This window comes from Triticum urartu, chromosome 4A, assembly GCF_056163025.1.
Source record: "Triticum urartu cultivar PI428250 chromosome 4A, HENAU_Tu73, whole genome shotgun sequence".
NCBI classification, from domain to species: domain Eukaryota; kingdom Viridiplantae; phylum Streptophyta; class Magnoliopsida; order Poales; family Poaceae; genus Triticum; species Triticum urartu.
This window is the reverse complement of record NC_141876.1, coordinates 3,585,023-3,610,759: the sequence shown is the minus strand read 5'-3', so window position 1 is coordinate 3,610,759 and position 25,737 is coordinate 3,585,023. Positions and strand designations below refer to the sequence as shown.

The 25,737-nt window shown below is 42.1% G+C and overlaps 1 protein-coding gene across 3 annotated transcripts; it reads left to right on the top strand.

The window, feature by feature from the left end:
* The first annotated feature begins 17,312 nt into the window (after positions 1-17,312).
* Positions 17,313-21,715, top strand: LOC147974252 (putative disease resistance protein RGA3). 3 transcript variants are annotated; one of them, XM_087517370.1, is made up of 3 exons: positions 17,313-20,533; positions 21,019-21,427; positions 21,554-21,715. In XM_087517370.1, the coding sequence occupies exon 1, from the start codon at positions 17,513-17,515 to the stop codon at positions 20,456-20,458; it is 2,946 nt and encodes a 981-aa protein (XP_087373496.1). In that variant the 5' UTR covers positions 17,313-17,512; the 3' UTR covers positions 20,459-20,533; positions 21,019-21,427; positions 21,554-21,715. The 3 variants fall into 3 exon arrangements, with proteins under 3 accessions (XP_087373496.1, XP_087373495.1, XP_087373494.1); XM_087517369.1 differs by having other exon boundaries at positions 21,019-21,051; positions 21,147-21,713; XM_087517368.1 differs by having other exon boundaries at positions 21,019-21,714.
* The last annotated feature ends 4,022 nt before the right edge of the window (positions 21,716-25,737 follow it).

The following is a 25,737-nucleotide window of genomic DNA, read 5'->3' as shown; positions in this document are numbered from 1 at the left end:
GCATGGTATCATCATATCACCCGCATAGCATGCGCGAAAGAGTAGAGAGGGTCACGGCAAAAACTAGACGCACTTCGTGTACAAACTGGACAAACTCTTTCGGAGTATCAGGGTTTCGGACGAGAACTCATCTGTTACATGGCCACTTCAATGTTTTTTAAACTTATTTGAACTCCGGACTTCTTTTGTGTTCAGTATGCAGCATTTAAAGCGACATCATCAATTTCCAACATGTTCTGACATCATTTGTTGTTTTTCGGTCATTTACCTAATTGTTTAGAGAGCTAAATGACCGTGAAATTGAAAATCACTACAAAATGAATCCTGAAAATGTTGAAACTTGGCATGGTATCATCATATCACCCGCATAGCATGCGCGAAAGAGTAGAGAGGGTCACGGCAAAAACTGGACGCACTTCGTGTACAAACTGGACATACTCTTTCGGAGTATCAGGGTTTCGGACAAGAACTCATCTGTTACATGGCCACTTCAATGTTTTTTAAACTTATTTGAACTCCGGACTTCGTTTGTGTTCAGTATGCAGCATTTAAAGCGACGTCATCAATTTCCAACATGTTCTGACATCATTTGTTGTTTTTCGGTCATTTACCTAATTGTTTAGAGAGCTAAATGACCGTGAAATTGAAAATCACTACAAAATGAATCCTGAAAATGTTGAAACTTTGCATGGTATCATCATATCATCTGCATAGCATACGTGAAAGAGTAGAGAGGGTCACGGCAATGTTGGAAATATGCCCTAGAGGCAATAATAAATTAGTTATTATTATATTTCCTTGTTCATGATAATCGTTTATTATCCATGCTAGAATTGTATTGATAGGAAACTCAGATACATGTGTGGATACATAGACAACACCATGTCCCTAGTAAGCCTCTAGTTGACTAGCTCGTTGATCAATAGATGGTCACGGTTTCCTGACCATGGACATTGGATGTCGTTGATAACGGGATCACATCATTAGGAGAATGATGTGATGGACAAGACCCAATCCTAAGCCTAGCACAAAGATCGTGTAGTTCGTATGCTAAAGCTTTTCTAATGTCAAGAATCATTTCCTTAGACCATGAGATTGTGCAACTCCCGGATACCGTAGGAATGCTTTGGGTGTGCCAAACGTCACAACGTAACTGGGTGGCTATAAAGGTACATTACAGGTATCTCCGAAAGTGTCTGTTGGGTTGGCACGAATCGAGACTGGGATTTGTCACTCCGTGTAAACAAAGAGGTATCTCTAGGCCCACTCGGTAGGACATCATCATAATGTGCACAATGTGATCAAGGAGTTGATCACGGGATGATGTGTTACGGAACGAGTAAAGAGACTTGCCAGTAACGAGATTGAACAAGGTATTGGGATACCGACGATCGAATCTCGGGCAAGTATCGTACCGATAGACAAAGGGAATTGTATACGGGATTGATTAAGTCCTTGACATCGTGGTTCATCCGATGAGATCATCGTGGAACATGTGGGAGCTAACATGGGTATCCAGATCCCGCTGTTGGTTATTGACCGGAGAACGTCTCGGTCATGTCTGCATGTCTCCCGAACCCGTAGGGTCTACACACTTAAGGTTCGATGACGCTAGGGTTATAAAGGAAGTTTGTATGTGGTTACCGAATGTTGTTCGGAGTCCCGGATGAGATCCCGGACGTCATGAGGAGTTCCGGAATGGTCCGGAGGTAAAGATTTATATATGGGAAGTCCTGTTTTGGTCACCGGAAAAGTTTCGGGGTTTATCGGTAACGTACCGGGACCACCGGGAGGGTCTCGGGGGTCCACCAAGTGGGGCCACAAGCCCCGGAGGCTTGCATGGGCCAAGAGTGGTGAGGGACCAGCCCCTGAGTGGGCTGGTGCGCCTCCCACAAGGCCCAAGGGGCAGCTAGAAGAAAAAAGGGGGAAACCCTAGGCTTAGATGGGCCTAAGGCCCACCCTAGGGGGCGCCTCCCTCTCTCCCCCTCTTGGCCGCCTCCCCTTTCCCATCTAGGGCTGCCGCCCCCCCTAGGGGTGGGAACCCTAGAGGGGGCGCACCCTCCTCCCTCTCCCGTATATATAGTGAGGCCTGGGGCTGCCCATAACACGCGATCTGATCTCTGCCTGTTGGTGCAGCCCTCCCTCTCTTTCTCCTCATATCTCGCGGTGCTTGGCGAAGCCCTGCAGGATTGCCACGCTCCTCCATCACCACCACGCCGTTGTGCTGCTGCTGGATGGAGTCTTCCTCAACCTCTCCCTCTCTCCTTGCTGGATCAAGGCATGGGAGACGTCATCGGGCTGTACGTGTGTTGAACGCGAGGTGCCGTCCGTTCGGCACTAGGATCATCGGTGATTTGGATCACGACGAGTATGACTCCATCAACCCCGTTCTCTTGAACGCTTCCGCATAGCGATCTACAAGGGTATGTAGATGCACTCTCCTTCCCCTCGTTGCTAGATTACTCCATAGATTGATCTTGGTGATGCGTAGAAAATTTTGAATTTCTGCTACGTTCCCCAACAGTGGCATCATGAGTTAGGTCTATGCGTAGTTTCTATACACGAGTAGAACACAAAGTAGTTGTGGGCGTTGATTTTGTTCAATATGCTTGCCGTTACTAGTCTTATCTTGATTCGGCGGCATCGTGGGATGAAGCGGCCCGGACCGACCTTACACGTACTCTTACGTGAGACTGGTTCCACCGACTGACATGCACTAGTTGCATAAGGTGGCTAGCGGGTGTCTGTCTCTCCCACTTTAGTCGGATCGGATTCGATGAAGAGGGTCCTTATGAAGGGTAAATAGCAATTGGCATATCACGTTGTGGTTCTTGCGTAGGTAAGAAACGTTCTTGCTAGAAACCCATAGCAGCCACGTAAAACATGCAAACAACAATTAGAGGACGTCTAACTTGTTTTTGCAGGGTATGCTATGTGATGTGATATGGCCAAAAGGATGTGATGAATGATATATGTGATGTATGAGATTGATCATGTTCTTGTAATAGGTATCACGACTTGCATGTCGATGAGTATGACAACCGGCAGGAGCCATAGGAGTTGTCTTTATTTATTTTGACCTGCGTGTCAACTTAAACGTCATGTAATTACTTTACTTTATTGCTAAAGCGTTAGCCATAGTAGTAGAAGTAATAGATGACGAGACAACTTCAAGAAGACACGATGATGGAGATCATGGTGTCATGCCGGTGACAATATGATCATGGAGCCCCAAGATGGTGATCAAAGGAGCTATATGATATTGGCCATATCATGTCACTATTATTTGATTGCATGTGATGTTTATCATGTTTATACATCTTATTTGCTTAGAACGACGGTAGTAAATAAGATGATCCCTCATAACAATTTCAAGAAGTGTTCTCCCCTAACTGTGCACCGTTGCTAAAGTTCGTCGTTTCGAAGCACCACGTGATGATCGGGTGTGATAGATCCTTACGTTCACATACAACGGGTGTAAGACAGTTTTACACATGCAAAACACTTAGGGTTAACTTGACGAGCCTAGCATGTGCATAGACATGGCCTCGGAACACAGAAGACCGAAAGGTCGAGCATGAGTCGTATGGTAGATACGATCAACATGAAGATGTTCGCCGATGATGACTAGTCCGTCTCACGTGATGATCGGACACGGCCTAGTTGACTCGGATCATGTAATCACTTAGATGACTAGAGGGATGTCTATCTGAGTGGGAGTTCATAAGATGAACTTAATTATCCTGAACATAGTCAAAAGGTCTTCGCAAATTATGTCGTAGCTCGCGCTTCTGTTCTACTGTTTAGATATGTTCCTAGAGAAAAATTAGTTGAAAGTTGATAGTAGCAATTATGCGGACTAGGTCCGTAAATTGAGGATTGTCCTCATTGCTTCTTAGAAGGCTTATGTCCTTAATGCACCGCTCAGTGTGCTGAACCTCGAACGTCGTCTGTGGATGTTGCGAACATCTGACATACACGTTTTGATGACTACATGATAGTTCAGTGCGTAATGCTAAATGGTTTAGAATTGAGGCACCAAAGACAGTTTTTGAAACGTCGCAAAACATATGAGATGTTTTGAGGGCTGAAATTGGGATTTCAGGCTCGTGCCCACGTCAAGAGGTATAAGACCTCCGACGATTTTCTTAGCCTACAAACTAAGGAGAAAAGCTCAATTGTTGAGCTTGTGCTCAGATTGTCTGAGTACAACAATCATTTGAATCGAGTGGGAGTTGATCTTCCAGATAAGATAGTGATGTTTCTCCGAAGTCATTACCACCAAGCTGCTTGAGCTTCGTGATGAACTATAATATATCAGGGACATATATGATGATCCTTGAGATATTCGCGATGTTTGACACCACAAAAGTAGAAATCAAGAAGGAGCATCAATTGTTGATGGTTGGTGAAACCACTAGTTTCAAGAAGGGCAAGGGCAAGAAGGGATACTTCATGAAACGGCAAATCAGCTGTTGCTCTGGTGAAGAAACCCAAAGTTGAACCCAAACCCGAGACTAAGTGCTTCTGTAATAAAGGGGAACAGCCACTGGAGCAGAATTACCCTAGATACTTGGTAGATGAGAAGACTGTCGATAGAAGTTATTGGATATACATTGTGTTGATGTGTACTTTACTAGTACTCCTAGTAGCACCAGGGTATTAGATACCGGTTCGGTTGCTAAGTGTTAGTAACTCGAAATAAAAGCTACGGAATAAACGGAGACTAGCTAAAGGTGAGCTGACGATATGTGTTGGAAGTGTTTCGAATGTTGATATGATCAAGCATCGCACGCTCCCTCTACCATCGAGATTGGTGTTTGCGTTGAGCATAGATATGATTGGATTATGTCTATGGCAATACGGTTATTCATTTAAGGAGAATAACGGTTACTCTGTTTATTTGAATAATACCTTCAATGGTCTTGCACCTAAAATGAATGGTTCATTGAATCTCGATCGTAGTGATATACATGTTCATGCCAAAAGATAGTAATGATAGTACCACCTACTTGTGGCACTGCCACGTAAGTCATATCGGTATAAAACGCATGAAGAAGCTCCATTTTGATGGATCTTTGGGCTCATTCATTTTTGAAAAGTTTGAGACATGCGAACCATGTCTATTGGTGTATATGCATGAAGAAACTCCATGCAAATGGACCATTTGGACTCACTTGATTTTGAATCACTTGAGACATGCAAATCATACCACATGGGCAAGATAACTGAAAGCCTCGTTTTCAGTAAAATGGAACTAGAAAGCAACTTGTTGGAAGTAATACATTTTGATGTGTGCAATCCAATGAGTGCTGAGGCGTGTAGTGGATATCGTTATGTTCTTACTTCACAGATGATTTGAGTAGATGTTGAGTATATTTACTTGATGAATCACGAGTCTGAATTATTGAAAGGTTCAAGTAATTTCAGGGTGAAGTTGAAAGATCGTCGTGACAAGAGGATAAAATATCTATGATATGATCATAGAGATGAATATCTGAATTACGAATTTGGCACAGAATTAAGACATTGTGGAAATTGTTTCACAACTAATACAGCCTGGAACACCATAGTGTGATGGTGTGTCCGAACATCATAACTGCACCCTATTGGATATGATGCATACCATGATGTCTCTTGTCGAATTACCACGATAGTTTATGGGTTAGGCATTAAAGACAACCACATTCACTTTAAATAGGGCACCACCTAATTTCGATGAGATGACACCATATGAACTATGGTTTAGAGAAACCTAAGCTGTCATTTCTTAGAAGTTTGGGGCTGCAACGCTTATGTGAAAAAGTTTCAGGCTGATAAGCTCGAACCCAAAGCGGATAAATGCATCTTCATAGGACACCCAAAATAGTTGGGTATACCTCCTATCTCAGATCCGAAAGCAATAAGGGATTGTTTCTAGAATCGGGTCCTTTCTCGAGGAAAAGTTTCTCTCGAAAGAATTGAGTGGGAGGGTGGTGGAGACTTGATGAGGTTATTGAACCGTCTCTTCAACTAGTGTGTGGCAGAGCACAGGGAGTTGTTCCTGTGGCACCTACACCAATTGAAGTGGAAGCTTATGATAGTGATCATGAAACTTCAGATCAAGTCACTACCAAACCTCATAGGATGACAAGGATGCACACTACTTCAGAGTGGTACGTAATCCTGTTTTGGAAGTCATGTTGCTAGACAACAATGAACCTACGAGCCATGGAGAAGCGATGGTGGGCCCGGATTCCGATAAATGGCTCGAGGCCATAAAATCCGAGAGAGGATCCATGTATGGAAACAAAGTGTAGACTTTGGAAGAACTACTTGATGGTCGTAAGGCTGTTAAGTACATATGGATTTTAAAAGGAAGACGGACAATGATGGTAAGTATCACCATTAAGAAAGCTCGACTTGTCGTTAAGATGTTTTCCGACAAGTTCAAGGAGTTGACTATGATGAGACTTTCTCACTCGTAGCGATGCTAAGAGTCTGTTGGAATTATATTAGCGATTACTGCTTTATTTATGAAATCTTGCAGATAGGATGTCAAAACATTGTTTCCTCGACGATTTTATTGAGGAAAGGTTATATGTGATACAACCGGAAGGTTTTGTCAATCCTGAAAGATGCTAATAAGTATGCAAAGCTCCAGCAATCCTTCTAAGGACTGGAGTAAGCATCTCGGAGTTGGAATGTATGCTTTGATGATGATCAAAGATTTTGGGTGTATACAAAGTTTATGAGAAACTTGTATTTCCAAAGAAGTGAGTGGGAGCACTATAGAATTCCTGATGAGTATATGTTATGGATCAGAAATGATGTAGAATTTCTGGAAAGCATATAGAGTTATTTGGAAAGTGTTTTTCAATGGAAAGCCTGGATTAAGCTACTTGAACATTGAGCATCAAGATCTATAAGGATAGATCAAAACGCTTAATGGTACTTTCAAATGAGCACATACCTTGACATGATCTTGAAGGTGTTCAAGATGGATCAGTCAAAGAAGGAGTTCTTGCCTGAGTTGTAAGGTATGAAGTTAAGACTTAAAGCTCGACCACGGCAGAATAGAGAGAAAGGACGAAGGTCGTCCCCTATGCTTAAGACATAGGCTCTACAGTATGCTATGCTGTGTACCGCACCTGAAGTGTGCCTTGCCATGAGTCAGTCAAGGGGTACAAGAGTGATCCAAGAATGGATCACAGTACAGCGGTCAAAGTTATCCTTAGTAACCAGTGGACTAAGGAATTTTCTCGGTTATGGAGGTGATGAAGAGTTCGACGTAAAGAGTTACGATGATGCAAGCTTAACACCTATCCGGATAGCTCTGAGTAGAGATACCGGATACGTATAATGGAGCAACAATTTAGAATAACTCCAAGTAGAACAGTTATTTGAAATGGCTCTAAATAGAGCGTGGTAGCTGCATCTAGGAGATGACATAAAGATTTGTAAAGCACACACGGATCTGAAAGGTTCAGACCCGTTGACTAAAACCTCTCTCACAAGCAACATGATCAAACCCAGAACTCTTTGAGTGTTAATCACATAGTGATGTGAACTAGATTATTGACTCTAGTAAACTCTTTGGATGTTGGTCACATGGCGATGTGACCTGTGAGTGTTAATCACATGGCGATGTGAACTAGATTATTGACTCTAGTGCAAGTGGGAGACTGTTGGAAATATGCCCTAGAGGCAATAATAAATTAGTTATTATTATATTTCCTTGTTCATGATAATCGTTTATTATCCATGCTAGAATTGTATTGATAGGAAACTCAAATACATGTGTGGATACATAGACAACACCATGTCCCTAGTAAGCCTCTAGTTGACTAGCTCGTTGATCAATAGATGGTCACGGTTTCCTGACCATGGACATTGGATGTCATTGATAACGGGATCACATCATTAGGAGAATGATGTGATGGACAAGACCCAATCCTAAGCCTAGCACAAAGATCGTGTAGTTCGTATGCTAAAGCTTTTCTAATGTTAAGTATCATTTCCTTAGACCATGAGATTGTGCAACTCCCGGATACCGTAGGAATGCTTTGGGTGTGCCAAACGTCACAACGTAACTGGGTGGCTATAAAGGTATATTACAGGTATCTCCGAAAGTGTCTGTTGGGTTGGCACGAATCGAGACTGGGATTTGTCACTCCGTGTAAACAGAGAGGTATCTCTGGGCCCACTCGGTAGGACATCATCATAATGTGCACAATGTGATCAAGGAGTTGATCACGGGATGATGTGTTACGGAACGAGTAAAGAGACTTGCCGGTAACGAGATTGAACAAGGTATTGGGATACCGACGATCGAATCTCGGGCAAGTATCGTACCGATAGACAAAGGGAATTGTATACGGGATTGATTAAGTCCTTGACATCGTGGTTCATCCGATTAGATCATCGTGGAACATGTGGGAGCTAACATGGGTATCCAGATCCCACTGTTGGTTATTGACCGGAGAACGTCTCGGTCATGTCTGCATGTCTCCCGAACCCGTAGGGTCTACACACTTAAGGTTCGATGACGCTAGGGTTATAAAGGAAGTTTGTATGTGGTTACCGAATGTTGTTCGGAGTCCCGGATGAGATCCCGGACGTCACGAGGAGTTCCGGAATGGTCCGGAGGTAAAGATTTATATATGGGAAGTCCTGTTTTGGTCACCGGAAAAGTTTCGGGGTTTATCGGTAACGTACCGGGACCACCGGGAGGGTCCCGGGGGTCCACCAAGTGGGGCCACAAGCCCCGGAGGCTTGCATGGGCCAAGAGTGGTAAGGGACCAGCCCCTGAGTGGGCTGGTGCGCCTCCCACAAGGCCCAAGGGGCAGCTAGAAGAAAAAAGGGGGAAACCCTAGGCTTAGATGGGCCTAAGGCCCACCCTAGGGGGCGCCTCCCTCTCTCCCCCTCTTGGCCGCCTCCCCTTTCCCATCTAGGGCTGCCGCCCCCCCTAGGGGTGGGAACCCTAGAGGGGGCGCACCCTCCTCCCTCTCCCCTATATATAGTGAGGCCTGGGGCTGCCCATAACACGCGATCTGATCTCTGCCTGTTGGTGCAGCCCTCCCTCTCTTTCTCCTCATATCTCGCGGTGCTTGGCGAAGCCCTGCAGGATTGCCAGGCTCCTCCATCACCACCACGCCGTTGTGCTGCTGCTGGATGGAGTCTTCCTCAACCTCTCCCTCTCTCCTTGCTGGATCAAGGCATGGGAGACGTCATCGGGCTGTACGTGTGTTGAACGCGAGGTGCCGTCCGTTCGGCACTAGGATCATCGGTGATTTGGATCACGACGAGTACGACTCCATCAACCCCGTTCTCTTGAATGCTTCCGCATAGCGATCTACAAGGGTATGTAGATGCACTCTCCTTCCCCTCGTTGCTAGATTACTCCATAGATTGATCTTGGTGATGCGTAGAAAATTTTGAATTTCTGCTACGTTCCCCAACAGGCAAAAGCTGGACGCACTTCGTGTACAAACTGGACAAACTCTTTCGGAGTATCAGGGTTTCGGACGAGAACTCATCTGTTACATGGCCACTTCAATGTTTTTTAAACTTATTTGAACTCCGGGCTTCTTTTGTGTTCAGTATGCAGCATTTAAAGCGATGTCATCAATTTCAACATGTTCTGACATCATTTGTTGTTTTTCGGTCATTTACCTAATTGTTCAGTATGCAGCATTCAATTTCCAGAAGAAAATAAATAGAAGAAAATAAATAATGTAGAAAATAAAAAAACTATACAAAAAAATTACTCAAAAATAAATAAAAGAAAATAAATAATGCAGAAAAGAAAAAACTATATAAAAAACTACTCAAAAATAAATAGAAGAAAATAAGTAATGCAGAAAAGAAAAAACTATATAAAAAATTTGTTGGCGCGCTGCCCAGTGGGCCTGCCAGACTTAGGGTGTGCAAATGCAGGCCTAGAAGGGCCAGCAGACTCACAGGGCAGCGCGCCCTAATTAATTAGGCCCAGAAGCCTGCTATATAGAGGAGTTCGAAGAGGTAGCCGTGGCTGGGTTTATAAACCAGTGCGGCTGCCCTTCGCCGGGCGAGGTGGGACTAAACTTTGGGGTGGCAGCGCGAGGCCTTTAGTACCGGTTGGTGGCTCCAACCGGTACTAAAGACTACCCTTTAGTATCGGTTGGAGCCACCAACCGATACTAAAGGCCTGCTCTTCCCGCCTCTTTGTCTGGCCAAAGTTGGCCTTTAGTACCGGTTGGTGGCTCCAACCGGTACTAAAGGCATCTCCTATATATACAACACTTGCGAAATTCAGTTAGATCTCCACTTCTTTCGTCTCAACCTCTCGCGCGCGCCCGTCGTCCATCGTCGTCGTCGTCGTCCCCGCCGCCGCCCGTCGTCGTTGCCGTCTCGCGCCGCCGCCCCGATCGCCGCGCGCCGCCGTCCGTCGTCGTTCGCGGTACGTCTCTCGCGCTCTCCCCGCCGTCGTCGACCGTCGTCGTCGCACACGTACGCCGCCGCCCCGTACGCCCCCGCCCGTACGTACGCCGCCCCCGCCCCGTACGCCGGCACCCCCGCTCGTACGTACGGTGCGGCGGCGTACGGGGGCACACACACATATACACACACATATATACGTACATGTACATGCACACATACACACACACACATACGTACACACATATATACGTACACACACATACACACACACACATTTTTTTACTTATTTTCTGTTTTTTAGACAAGTTAATTAGATGATCGAATGTTAGATGAATTAGCTATAGATAGAAAATTATCGAACTAGAGATTTGAACTAGTTGAATAATTAATATAACTAGTTTATTTTTAGTAAGAAAATTGTCGAACTAGTTTATTTAGGTATATGAGATTTGAACTACTTGAATAAATAATATAACTAGTTTATTTTTAGTAAGAAAATTGTCGAACTAGTTTATTTAGGTATATGAGATTTGAACTAATTCAATAATTAATATAACTAGTTTATTTTTAGTAAGAAAATTTAGGTATCTAAGATTTGATGATCTAAGTAAAATATTATTTGTTAACGCGTTTTTCTGTTCATTTAATTTTTTATATATAATTTGAGTTTATATAAATGTTAGATTAATGTCGAATGTTAGATGAATTAGATAGAAAAGTAATGTCAATTGTTAGAGATGAATATAGTTAGATATATTAATGTCAAATGTTAGATGAATATATTTTTGGCTAGATATAGGTGTTTAATGTTTCACCTATATGAACATAGAAAATGTCATCTGACGACGAAAAAGATTTCATTATGTGCGAACACTGTGAAGACCAGCGCGGCCTGTGCGACAAAAAATTCCTTGTTGATGGTAGGCGCTTCAGCATCAAGCTGGATGAGACATTCGAAGTTGATACAGTAAGTCACTTTGTCAATTATTATTTGAATGCAGAACTTATGCTTCATTTGCTTCAACTTATAATTTTAAATTTTCACTATTCTACTAGCGCATCCCCTGCCATGCAAGAATTTTTATCTTGGATAAGATAGGTTTTAGTGCTATAGATGATATGGAGGTAAAGAGAGTTTACTTGAAGACGGAGCATGGGTATACTTTCAACGTCAAATTATATAATGGAGACACATACACCCATTTTGAATGCAAAACTTGGCAAACACTATGCAAGGCTTATGCATTTGAGCCTGATATGGTTATCACCTTTGATATTCGTCCGGAAGATGATATTGAAGGTAATATAGACATCTGGGTCGATGTGCAAACGCCTCCAGTTCTACCATTTGGTGAGTTTTTCTCAACCATGCATGCATATGTGTTTATGTCTTTGATAGAGTTTATTCAAAAATAGTTGACAACTAATTTGTATTGTCAGCTTATTTCGGTTCAAGTAAACATGTCCGGCGCTTGGTAGACAGGACCTACTACTGCCCCGGGGCTCAACTAAACTGCGAGGAGATAAGTCATTATGTTTCATGGCTTGAGGATCTTAATACTGTCAAGACAAATTTTTTTCCTGGACTTAGAAATGTTAGTACTCAAAACGTGCGACCAATGGTGATCGTATTGAACTACGATCACATCTATAATCGAAAGATGGTAAGATTTTAAATATTTGTCCTTAATTAGTGCATCTTTTGCATACATTATTTTTGAAGCTAAACTTTCATTGCTTAGTATATTAATTACTATACGATGTTCTTCAACAGGGACTTCCGATGACAGTTGTGCCTCAGTGGATCGAGACAAAAGGTCGCATGTCAATGGTTAGCTTACGACCAAGATTTCCTATATTGCACATGAGTGCATTCAGGATTTCTGAAAGCGAAGAATGCTTAATAGTGAAAGATTGGAGCAAAATTGTTAACGATCGCAGAGAAGTACTAGGGGGCAGCAAGGAGAAGCGCAACCCAAGATTAGGAGACAGATTCATCTGCATGCTCCAGTATGATGAATCAGGGGAGCTATACATGTTCTATGCTATTCTACCTGAGAGGGAGCAGCAGGATCAGTAGCTACTAGTTCATGCTCTTAATTAGTACTTGTCTCATGTCCGTGTCCTGAACTTCGATGTTGGTGATGATTATGTTGAACTTGATGATATCTTTGCTTCTGTTACAAAGTGAATGTTTCCTCTTTAAGCTAGCCAGCGTTGATGATGATTAGATAGCTAGCGGTAATGACTATGATGATTAAATAGTGGTAATTAGACGACTATGATGATTTTTAGCTAGCTAGAGTTTATTTATTTATTAATATGCGATGATGATGATGATGATGATGACGACGACTACAACTCATTATAACGTAAAACAATCCTAAATTAAATTGATAACACAAATTTAATTGAAAAATACAAAATAAAACAAAAACCCACAACCATTTAGTACCGGTTGGTGTTACCAACCGGTACTAAAGGGCTCCCGGCCCCCGGAGCTGGCTCGTGCCACGTGGTTTCCCTTTAGCACCGGTTCGTGCTGAATCGGTACTAAAGGGGGGCCTTTAGTGCCGAAACTTTAGTGCCGGTTCCTAAACCGGCACTAAAGGGCCTTACGAACCAGTGCTATTGCCCGGTTCTGCACTAGTGTCTGAAAGTTGGCATAAATGTGCCTCAAGCAGTACCTATGAGGGCAGCTTGGAAAGACTGTTGTGACTGCATTCAACAGACCCTGCAAAGGAATTTGAATTAATTTTACATTATAAAAACATTTTAAATTAAATTCTTTTACTATTAAATTGATTTTAATTCAATTTAGTTGTTCTATTATTCAATTTAGTTGTTCTTCTACCCTAGGCTACCTTGACCCAAAGTGTTGACAAGAAGCATTACCACTCGACAAATACCATCTAGGGTGGATGGGGTTGTTTTTGGCTAGGTTGACCCAAAGTGGTGACCCTAGCCTACCTTGACCCAAAGTGTCGACAAGAAGCGTTACCACTCGACAAATACCATCTAAGGTGGATGGGGTTGTTTTTGGCTAGGTTAACCCAAAGTGGTGACCCTAGCCTACCTTGACCCAAAGTGTCGACAAGAAGCGTTACCACTCGACAAATACCATCTAAGGTGGATGGGGTTGTTTTTGGCTAGGTTGACCCAAAGTGGTGACCCTAGCCTACCTTGACCCAAAGTGTCGACAAGAAGCGTTACCACTCGACAAATACCATCTAAGGTGGATGGGGTTGTTTTTGGCTAGGTTGACCCAAAGTGGTGACCCTAGCCTACCTTGACCCAAAGTGTCGACAAGAAGCGTTACCACTCGACAAATACCATCTAAGGTGGATGGGGTTGTTTTTGGCTAGGTTGACCCAAAGTGGTGACCCTAGCCTACCTTGACCCTAGGTTGACACAAAATAATGAACTAAATTAACTTAATGCACAACAAAATAATGAACTAAAATAACTTAGTGTAACACAAAATAATGAATTAAATTAACTAAGTGCACAACAAAATAATGAACTAAATTAACTTAATGCAACACAAAATAATGAACTAAATTAACTTAGTGCACAACAAAATAATGAACAAAATTAACTAAATGCACAACAAAATAATGAACTAAGATAACTAAGTGCAAAATAAACTCACCTTCTGTCTATCAGACATGAATGTATACTTCCCAAATTTTCCCTCCTCAGTCCCTCCTAGGGCATACTACAGTTGAGTCAAAAACCAAGACCAGTTTGGTGTGTCTTCAACTCCAACCACTCCAAATGCTATGGGGTACATATTGTTGTTTGCATCCCTTCCAGTAGCAGCTAGTATTTGTGCCCCACTAGTCAACTTAATGAAACAACCATCTAGGCCTATGAATGGCCTACATCCATTCAGAAATCCCTCAACACATGCATTCAAACAGAAAAAAAGACCATGAAACCTTGGTCCCGCAGTAGGATTTTCTCTTGTTTTTCCACTCACAGTAGCAACAATGCATCTTGATCCAGGATTTGTAGCTTTCACAGTCCCCAAATAATCTCTCAACCTCTTGTATTGCCTCTTGTGATCTCCAAGCACAATCTCCTTTGCTTTCATCTTTGCTCTCCATGCCATCATCTTGGGCACCTCAACACCAAACTGCCTCTTTACTTTGTCAACTATAGCAGGTACAGTAGTGTTGGGGTCTGATCTGATAGTTTCAAGCATTTTGTTGCCAAGCCACTTTGAGCTGATCCTTGTCTTCTCAGATTGGGTGGGACATGTGTGCTCCAATAACATCTTCTTAATGCAGAAAGTGGGCTCATTACTGATCTTTGCTGCAACCATGTGGAACTGACAACCCTCTCCATCACAGCACACTATCACCCTGTCACTGCAGTTTCTGTGATATTTGTATCTTCTAAGTTGTTTCACATGCAAATTTACAAGAGCCTCTCTAAATCGGTACACATCTCTGAAACAGAGCCTGAGCTGGAATTGCTGCTCTGGATGCAGCATGTTCTCATCATACCAGACCCTGGGTGGTCTTTTCTTAGCTCTGCTCATTCTTCCAGAGGGGATTATGAAGGACATTGGTTCATTGCCATCATCATCAGCTTCAAAGCCTGTATCATCCTCTTCTGAAGATGGATACCAGTCCTTATTCATGCTTCTGTTAGCACTAGAGTGGGACCTACTAGTAGGCCCAGGCCTCTTTATCTTCTTCTCAACAGGCTCAGGAACAGGTATCTCTTGACACTCATCATCCTCTTCCTCCATTTCTATGTCATACAAATCTTCAGGGTCTGTGTCCCCTTCACAGTGTGTACTGCTCATGTATTGAGCTCTCTTCCTCTTAATGTCAGCTATTGTGTCTTTCAAATCACTGTCCACCTTCCTCCTCTGTTCTTCTTCTCTAGCTACATTATCTTCTTCTTCATAGTCCATGGAATCTGAATCTGAATCTGCATCTGGGAGGTCTTCATGAGCTACAAAGTCTTCATCAAATACTGAGTCATCATCTTCATCAGATGTGTCCTCATTTCCTGCATGCTCCTTCTCATCTGTATCAAACTGGAAATCTGCATAATTAACACTAACTTGAGTGTTAACCTGTTGCAATGCATTGTTTTCCTCATCTGCATCTAGCATCTCTGGCTCAATTGGGTGATCTTCTGTCCCAAGCAGTAACTGGCATGGTGGAGGAACTGATTTTATTGGCATATAGTTCACACTTTCTTGTGTACCAACATAATCATCTATTGTTTTATGCACAACACCTGACTCATTAACAGCAAATACAACTGGTGGGTCCACTGTTAAATCTTCAATTGTTTCATCTGGGTCCACTTCTTCATCTTCTGCACTTTTGTAAACTGGTGCTTGCTTTATATCTAATTTCCCCTCTTTAACATACAAACAAAGTGTCTGACTGCTTTTAAACTGCTTTATCATCTCATCAACTTCAGTGTTGTTTCTGATGAAAGTAATCCCTTGCAGCCCTGTGCCATCCTTCCTCAAATAGCAAATACTGTCATCACTTCCATAGCCATTTCTGACCATCACATTAAGCAAACTGCCATAAGTGATGTCTCTCTCATACATCTTCACAAGGGCATATTTTTTGGCAGCATCTTTAGAAGGAAACTGAAAATATAATGACCATGGCTCCTCAGGCCTACAGAACACAAAACATATTAAAACATATTAATGACCATGACATTTGCAGTAACATTTTCAGGCCTACAGAACACAAATCAAATTCAGGACCATGACATTTTGAGTGCCACAATAAAAACTATGGCATATTCACATGTAAAGCAAAGTAACAACAATAAGATCTATGCCACAAGAGCCAACAAATGCAGAATAAACTATGATACATTTAGTAATTCAGAAAAAAAACAAAGAAAAAACTTCAATTTCATCTAGGCATAGGAGCTTCCTCCCCGAACGAAGCAGTATTGCTACAAGTAACCCTAGGTATCCTAACTAAGCGAGTACTCTAACTAAGCAGTATTGCTAGAACCCTAACCCTAGGTTTTTTGCACTGAGATTTACCTGGGTGGAGATGGATGCCCGAGGGGTACTTCCTCCCCCAACAAATCAGCTGCCGTCGCCGCCTTCTCTGCGTTCGCAGCAGCCTTCTCTGCCTCCTCCGCATACTGCGACGGCGGCGGCAGGACAACTTTTCCCCAATCCGCCGACGAGTGCGAATTGCCATCGGGGTTGGGGCCCAACTTGCCAACGGGGTCGCATTGCGGCCGGCGGCCACCGGAAGAACGACCACCGCCGCCGGAGCCGTCGAGACCTTCTCTGCCATCGCCGCCGCCAGAGCTGGTCGCCATGAGCAGAGCGGGAGGAACGCGCGGGAGGGAAACTGAATCGAGGATTGGAGGATGAAACGGCAGGGCGTGACCTAATACACGTGCGCGGAAACGGCCGTCAACCCCCGTCTAACGTCGTCTGTTAGCCCGCGCCACGTCGACCCAACAGGTGGGCCCGACTTGTCGGATTCGCTGTTTCCGCGGCTGAAACGGCCAGTCAGTGCTCCGGGTTACCGATTAGTCCCAGAGTTGGTGGTTTTTTGTGACATGGCTCAAATATGGTACTGACCTGTTACCCTAGCCCCAAGTGTGGTGGTTCTGGGTAAATAACTCCAGGAGAACTTTCATGAGTAGCTCGCCGACAGGTTGCCCCAAATCTTACAAGAGTCTCAGGTAAGTTTACAAATATACGTGTTAGATCTCTATATACATTTTTTTAGTGGTTAGATCTCTGTGTACATACTTTTATCTTTTTTTTGGACATGTCAGATTTGGGCCGGCCTCACCCGCTGCTGAGCTGAAGCCCACCAAGTCCACTAGGGTTGGTTTCAGGGGTATAAAAAGCGCCTGTGTAGCACTTATTTTCTCACTCTCCCTCCCTATCCTTGTCTCCGCCGCCGCTACCTTCTTTCTTTCTGCTCCTCCTCCCGAGCGCCCCTCTCCTCTGCTCCGCCTACATAACCATGGATTGGAAAGACACGATCCAGTGGATCATCTCAACTGGTGTATCATTCCTCGACGCGCTCCGGCTCCAAGACGAGTTGGTGCAACTCCGGACCAGCTTGCCCAGAGCTCTCGTGCCCTCATGCATCGTGCTGACTGGGGCAGATTCAAAAACAAGGACCTTTCAGTACTCTTCTCACAACTCAGGGACACCAGCTGCGACGCGGAGGATCTTCTCCGCGAGTTCGAGTACCAAGAGCTGCGGCAAAAGATACACACCACCCACAGAGGAAAGGCAGGTCAACTCTTATCATACTCTGCTAACTTTGCAAGAAACCTATACCATGCTAGCAAAAGTAGAGTGACTGCAATCCAGGCCAGGATTGACAAACTTACCACTGAGCTAGAGGGGCTACTCAACTTGTTGGGTCTAAACGTTGAGCCAGTGCAGCTTGGAAAGCCGCTCATGCCAGAGACAAGTTCAATGATCAAGGAGCCCGTAGTGTTTGGACGTGACAGTGAAAGAGATCTGGTGATTGACTTGCTGCATGTGCCACTCAGGAGTTCCAGCTCTTACTCCTCTGGGAAGACAACAACAACAGCAGCAGCTGCTTTTACTTCAAAATCCAGAGCAAAGAAACTGAAAGGTGAGAGTAGCGCAACAGGATTGTGCAATCAGACCATAAACACTTACGGAGTTGTTTCTGTTTTGCCAATTGTTGGCATCGGTGGAGTGGGGAAGACCACTCTCGTTCAGCTGGTTTACAATGATACAAGGGTGAAAAACCACTTTGGTTTGAGGATGTGGGTTTGTATTTCTGACGTTTTTGACATTAAAAAGATAATCAAAGATATCATTGAGTGTGCCACTGATGGGGTGTGTGATAGGTCCCGCAGTTTAAATGTTCTTCAAGGGGAACTAAGGAAAATTCTGATGAAGCAAAAGTTTCTTCTAGTGTTGGATGATATATGGCCAAATGCTATTGATGAATGGCAGACATTTTTTGCACCATTCAGGAATGTACTTGAAGGCAGTGTCATCTTAGTGACTACAAGATTTGCGACTATTGTCAGCCTTGTCACAAACACTAGGACCATTGAACTCAAAGGATTGCCTCAAGATACATTTTTGGAGTTCTTCAACATCTGTGCATTTGGTACAGATTGTGCAGAATCGTATCCAAAGTTGCAGGTCATTGGTCAGGACGTGGCCTCTCGGTTGTGTGGGTCTCCCTTGGCAGCTAAAACTCTTGGCCGCTTGTTGAATATGGAGCTCACAGAACGCCATTGGATAACTGTCCAGAATAGTGAATTGTGGGAGCTGCCACATCAGGACAATGAGATATTGCCAGCCCTTCAACTCAGCTACCTCTATCTTCCACCGGAACTTAAGAGATGCCTTGCACTTTGTTCAATGTTTCCCAAAGGTTATAGATTTGAAAGAGATGAGATAGTTGACATTTGGGTGACACATGGCTTTGTTGTGCCGGAAGGAAGCATGGATCCCGAAGAGTTGGGTGTTGCATACTTGGATGATTTGAGAAGCAGATTCCTTCTTCAAACTGATCCTAGGTTCCGTGATCTAAGTAGATATGTAATGCATGACTTGATCCATGCCATGGCACAATCTGTTTCACTAGATGAATGTTTTTTGTTGCAAGATAAGAACTATCCTAATCAGAGGAAAATACCACCCACAGTTCGCCATATGTCAATTGAGGTCCACAGTGAAGTTCAGAACAGAATGGCAGACATTCACCATTTGGATAAATTGCATTCACTTAGGTTCGGGACTAGATCCGAAGTTAGAATTTCATGGTTAAATAAGCTTTCCAACATCCTCTTTTTGAGTCTAAAAGGCTGCGAGCTGAAAAACCTACCTGAGAGCATTTGTGTCTTGAATCATCTTCGTCACCTTGATATATCTCATAGCAGAATAATTGAGCTACCTGAGTGTTTTCGGTGCCTATACAGCCTACAAGTTCTCAATGCTAGTCATTCAAGACTGAAAACAATTCCTGATGGCATAACAACGCTAGTCAACTTGCGTAATCTAGCACTGCCAGGGAATGCCTCACATAATTTGTCAACAAAAAGTGGTCTTGGAAATTTGTGTTCTCTGCGGAACTTGAGCTATTTTACGGTTGGAGAAGGTAATGGGAGGAGAATTAGTGAGTTGAAGAACATGAATCAGCTGAGAGAAATGCTATCTATCAAATCTTTTGCTAACGTTCAGACTATGGAAGAAACTGCCGAGGCTAGAATTGTTGACAAGCAATACCTTAAGGTATTAATTATACATTGGCGACAATGTAGATTCTTCCCGAAGGAACATGAACATGACAATAGCAATACACTCGAAGGCTTGCATCCTCATTCAAGAATTGAACGTCTTGTACTCGAAGGCTTTCGGTTTGATAACTTAGCTCCAAGTTGGCTAACTCCTGAAAACCTACCTTCATTAAGAAATCTAGATCTTTCCCATTGCAGCTTGAAATATTTATCAATGCCACTTTGTTTTCCCATCACTACTCTGCGCCTTTCCTGGTGTTGTGGTCTGAGAAATCTTGATCAGTGCCTGGACCCAGAACATTTGCCATTTGTCCAGTCAATAGAGCTTGATTGGTGTCCAAATCTAGTATCGGTCCCTGTGCACAGTTTTGTGGGTTTTGTTTTCCTTCAAGATCTGAGAATCCACCAGTGCTTCAAGTTGGCGTGCCCTAGGGAAATGGTTTTGCCCCCTGCACTCAGAAGACTTTCTGTTTCCTTTTGCGGTGAGCTTGGCAATTCATTTCCAGATTGCTTGGAGAATCTCAACTTTCTCACCCTTTTGCATTTGGAAGCGTGTCTCACTATAAGGCTCATTCGATTGAACTCGATCAACACAAACATGCTAAGTTGTCTGGTTCTTCGTCATTGCTCGGAACTGTCATCCATCGAAGGATCTAGCGCTCTTCTATACATGAAGTATGTTGACATATTGAGCTGCCCTAAGCTCACAGGGATAAGTCAACCATTCAAAAGGAATAAACTGGAGAAAGTAGAGGAGACAGAACTGCTAGAATTTATCAAACCACGCAAGGAATGAACTGCAGAAAGTTGAGGAGACGGAAGTGCTAGAATGTATCAAACCATGGAATCATGGAAGAGTTCAAGAGAAAAGGTAAAAAGATGAACAAACTCACTTAGTAGAAGAATAAATTCTTGCCAAATTCAGTTACATAGTCATTCAGAAAAAAAATCAAATTGCATTCATGTCAGTTGTTACAGCTTTATAGGTTAATAGTGATATATTTATCATCTAGATCTAAGGTCACCGAATTTTCGAGTTGTAGCACTGTTGCCGTGTTAGGGTGATAGCTTAAGTTTTTTACTTGGAAATTGATGTGGCATATTAGAGCAGTCTATCACACCAATATTTTTTTTGTCATTTACTTAATGTATATACTGCACATGTTCCTTTGAACTTTCTATATATGACTAACCGACTAGATGGATGGTTACCTTTCTCAGGAAATAAGATGTTGCAACTAACTGCATTAGTTTCATAGTCCTTCATGACTCAATGTCTCAATGCCTAGTAGCAAGTGCTAAATTTCTGTGGTCCAGGGCCTTCTCTTTATTTATACCTTCTTTATGTATACACAGGAGTGATGTTCTGTTCAGATCGTAGCGTTCAAGGTCAGTAGCTGCTTTTCTGATGTCCAGTGGGATGTTTCATTTTGAATATCTCTCTTCTGAATGGCTAAACTGGAATCAACTTATGGCTTTGTTAGAGAAACAAGCTCTGGGCAACAGGGAGGATGAAATCTCACGGGGTTTATATAAATCTGGGATTCAGACAATGAAGTCCATGAACGACAAATGTGCTCTAGAGGGGGGAAACCATAGGAGGAGAAAGCTCTGGAGAGCTACGTTATCACAGCAGATCAAAGTGTTACAGCGAGTTTTTTTAAGTGATGGTTCGCTGTCGGGAGCAATTGGTGGGAGTCACAAGTGTGTGACATTTGAAGAGACATGCTGAGCATATCATTATGTCTCAGCTACTTTTTAACTGGTAAGCTGTAACCCCAGTCTTCCCTGTGTGAACTACGTGTACTTGGTTATCTCCGTTTCCTGTTCTGCTGCATTCTTCTCTACCATGTTTCCGTGGGACTTATACTGATGATAGCACTGTATTTAGGTACTGGGCACTGCATAATGCAATACACATGTAGGTTTGTTGTATTCGCGATGCAAATATAGTGGCTTTAAAGTATATATCTGAATAATGTATGACTTTATGAATTGGCTGGCATAAGAAAGTGTAAATCTGTCTTTATGTATTGGATTGATGTGTAAATTTTGGCCTTCCTGATCGTCCATGGATTACCATTTTCCTTCCAAACTTATAATAATATAATTATCTAATCACTAATGTACCTCTTGAAAGTTGAAACGCTTGACGGTATCTACAGATGAGGCTCAATGTAAGCTAGCTGGTCTCTGTGCGCTTGCAGAGTTGCCAAATAGCCAAAATAATTCCTGGTCTCTGTGCGCTAGCTGGTCTCTGTGCGCTAGCTGGTCTCTTGCGGGTTTTTTTGTGTTTCAACTTTTTCCTAAAACTTATCTAGGACGTTGTGTTGAACTTACAACTTTTTAAATTGTGAACTTATTGTGTTTTTACAATTCCAAAGCTAGCAAGTAGTAGGAGATTCACCCAACAAAGGGCTAATTACATGGAGCAGCCGAAGTAATACCACAGTCTGATCGATAGCGAGGAGCAATAGCAGTGATCACCAATACACATAGATATGAACTGACAACAAACATGCACACTACCTCACAAACAAGAAAATACATTAACCGACAAAAAGAACACAATACACATGAACTGATAATCCCCATGGCTAATGAAAGAGCTTTGTTGCATCTAGGTTCATATGTTTATTGAAAGTAGAACTTATCAGTTTTATTAATTCGGGCTTATGTTTAAATGCTCACCATTTTGGCCCACATCAGAATACTCAGAACACAACAATATTCGCTAAAGGTCCTGCAAATACATAGTTACAAAACAAATTCTTCTATTTGATGCCATACAACTTGTATTCTAATATTTTAAGTAAATTATTCTGTCGCGCATGCTATTTTCCGTGTCGCCATAGGGCATTGTTCGTTTGGGATATGCATAGGGGTGCTTCCATATCCCATTAAAGATAACTGAACTAGATATGGTCCATTTTCATGCTAATTTCATTTCTCATTAAATTACATGGAGCTTCTACTAGGGACGGTACCAATATGGATATGTTTTACCATGTTCAGTTTTATTAGACTTGGTGGCATATATAGTTGGGCACATTGTGTTTGATTAAAATACTCAATGGCATTAGTCGCTTCTTTTCAACTTATGTTGAGCTATCCCTTCAGAAGAATAAAAGCAAGAGAAATATCGCACTTCATGAATTATGCTTTCTTATGAAATCTCACACATAATTTTAGATCATTCCAATATTTTACGGCAGGTGTAATCTTGTATTCTCATTATTTTTGGGACATATCTACTCTCTCTATCAGAATTGAAATGATCACAGCTAAGTGGATTTCATGTATGAAGACAATCTTATATCCTTTTCTAGTTTGGTTGTGCATGAATAGTACTAATTACTATATGCATATCTGTGTGTACAAGAATGAAGAATCAGTACATGTATGTCCACATATTCAGTCTGTATGGTAATTGGCCTTGTCAAGAAGCTGGTTACACAAATCTATATTAGTGATTGAATGGTTTTCTTATTTCGCTTAGTAAGTCCAATTTATGTAATCCTCCACTTGATATTTATTTTTGTTCTTTTGACTAGAGATCAGAAGGAAGACCTATTCGTAACACCACTGGTGTGCATTCACTAGAGGGAGCTAACTGATCTCTTACATGCTTATTTTGTTCAATTCAAAAAATTGTGAGCATCAAGCCATGTTTTTTAACTAAAGAGAGTAAAAAAATATGGTGGCCCAAGATTAAAAACTAGTATTAGCTTATTGCAATTTGGAGCCGTTGGCAATGCCTTATCATTATTTTCTTGTAAATGCTATGAAATATAGATGGAAAGGTTAGTTGACCACTGTGTAGTTAATTTTGCAGTATTAGAAGAAATAGAAGTGCCTAAATTCATAGTTGGTAGCCTCAAATGTTATAGAATATCTGTAGTTATTGGTAAATCTAGTAAATCAAACTGATCTTTTTTCCTTTTTTCAACTTTCCTCTTGATGGCATTGTGGAATTCGTGGGGTAGTGATAACACTTGTGATATTATCTTCCTTTTTGCATGCAATAATTGTTCTTCGGTATTCGTCTTTGTTACTCCTGTTCAATAGTTTCGGATGATGCCTACGACTGGTGGCCTTGTCATCTACCCAAATACAACTGTTATAGCAAAATTGACTTCTCTCGGGCTAAAGAAATACAAAACTTTAACAAAAGAAGAAACTTGAATGCTGCTATTGCCGAAAATCCTCTAACCTGTAGCGTACCAAGAACTTCTAGACAGTCAGATTCAACAAAGATATTTTGGCAACCTAGCTGGTTTGATAAAAGAACTCCATTCAGAACAGCTTGAGCCTTGAGAAATCTTATCTTTAGATAGCCTTGGTTTGGATGTAGGAAGGTCTTATTACCAGAATCATGTATGATGAATACAATTCTATATAGAATGGGTTGCTGTAGTGCGCTACTCGTTAAGGTTTATGATTTATGGAGTCTAATCTTGTTTGGGGGTTTTAGTTCATATCAGTATAATTAACTGGTTATGTTTTCCTCTTCCGTTCTCATTTTTGAAATATTTTTTGCATATATGTTGTCAACAGTGTCGTTTGACGGTGTATGTCAGCGTTTGGCCCTGAACAAAATGGTTTTCGTTTAATCATTCGGTGATCTGGTGTTTGATCATGATGTTGATGTTTCCTTTTATTTTCCATAAACAAATACTATGGTTTCTACTAGAAATTGATTTCCCCCTTTGCCATCGAATAGAAGTTCTCAGCACCCTGGTTGTTTGAATCATGATCTGTTTTATTTTTACATTTTTTTAAATGCTTAATTGTTAAGTACAGTAGTCAACAGAGAATAGCATGATTTAATTTAGGTTTAAAGAAATTTTCAGTTTTTCTTAATTGCATTGTATGAAATGCCATATTGAGTAGTTCAACAGAACATACTATCTTCCACAGCTAATTTAGAAATCTTATTTGATGTACATGTCATTCTTAGCTCTCCATTATTTGCTTTGTTGTCCGGTTTCCATGGGTGGATTTACATAGAGCCATATAACCATTCCATTCTTCTACTATTCATGCTAGTTCTGAGAGTTGTTCTAGCAAAACATCCACTGACCTTTATTTGTTGAAAGCACGGAATAACTTTCTCCCATTAATGATTCGCATGCATCGGTGATGTCTAATTCAAGTTGTATGTTTGTAGAGAACCAAGTGCCCTGACCTACGCTATAGAGAGATCATGTGAAAACAAAGCTGAAGTTTTTGCTCGGGATGAGAAGGAAAGTGATCTTCGAGCAACAGTAGACCTGTGTTCATTGTTGTTTTTTATGTTTAAGTTTATCTATCTTGCCTTAATTATAATGGTCCATGCAAATATACTTGGATGAGTTGCCAACCCAGTAGGAAGTTTGCTTTATTTTTGGTGCTACCGCCTACTTTCTTGAAGCATTTGATGGCGTCGATCACTGGCTCAGTTAGAACTTAGAACACGAGTTAGTGGAATTTTGTGATAAGAGTAAGGGTTGAGAGTGAGCGGGGTGCGGGTTGGAGTTGTCCTGTTCAGTAACAGTTGTCTTGAGCAGAATATTCTTTCTATTCTGGAAAATGTGGCAAATTGCATTTCATTAGAGATGGCTTTGCTGTAAATTGCATGAGTGAGAGGTTTGTATTTTTTTTCATCAAATCATACAACTTCTTATCTTTGTATAGAAGGGTAAAAGTATTGGTAGGTTGACTCAGGAGTTAATAACGGACACGGTGGCGTGATTGAATGGATATCATATTTTTATTTTGTTGGAATGCATGACATTCAACTATATGTTACAATGTGACAAAGACTCATGAGACATTGGATCTGCCTTCTTGGGTGTCACGGGCGGCGCACGCCTCCTCGCCCAGATAACGGTGGCGGGGAACTCCACCTTGGCGGTGCGTGGTGAACGTACGGTGTAAAGGAGAGAGGGCGTCATGACGAAGGTGAGCTGGGCGTCATTCGGCTTTAAAGGAGTGGGCTCCAGCGAAAAATATCCAGCTACGGGCTGGTTCTCCCTCTGGATTAACTCATTAGATGGACCATTAAGCTAAGCTTGTAGGTTGTAACTAAGGAGT

Bases quoted from the DNA above. Each gene is read 5' to 3' on its own strand.
- LOC147974252 (XM_087517370.1), top strand. From the start codon at position 17,513: ATGCATCGTGCTGACTGGGGCAGATTCAAAAACAAGGACCTTTCAGTA.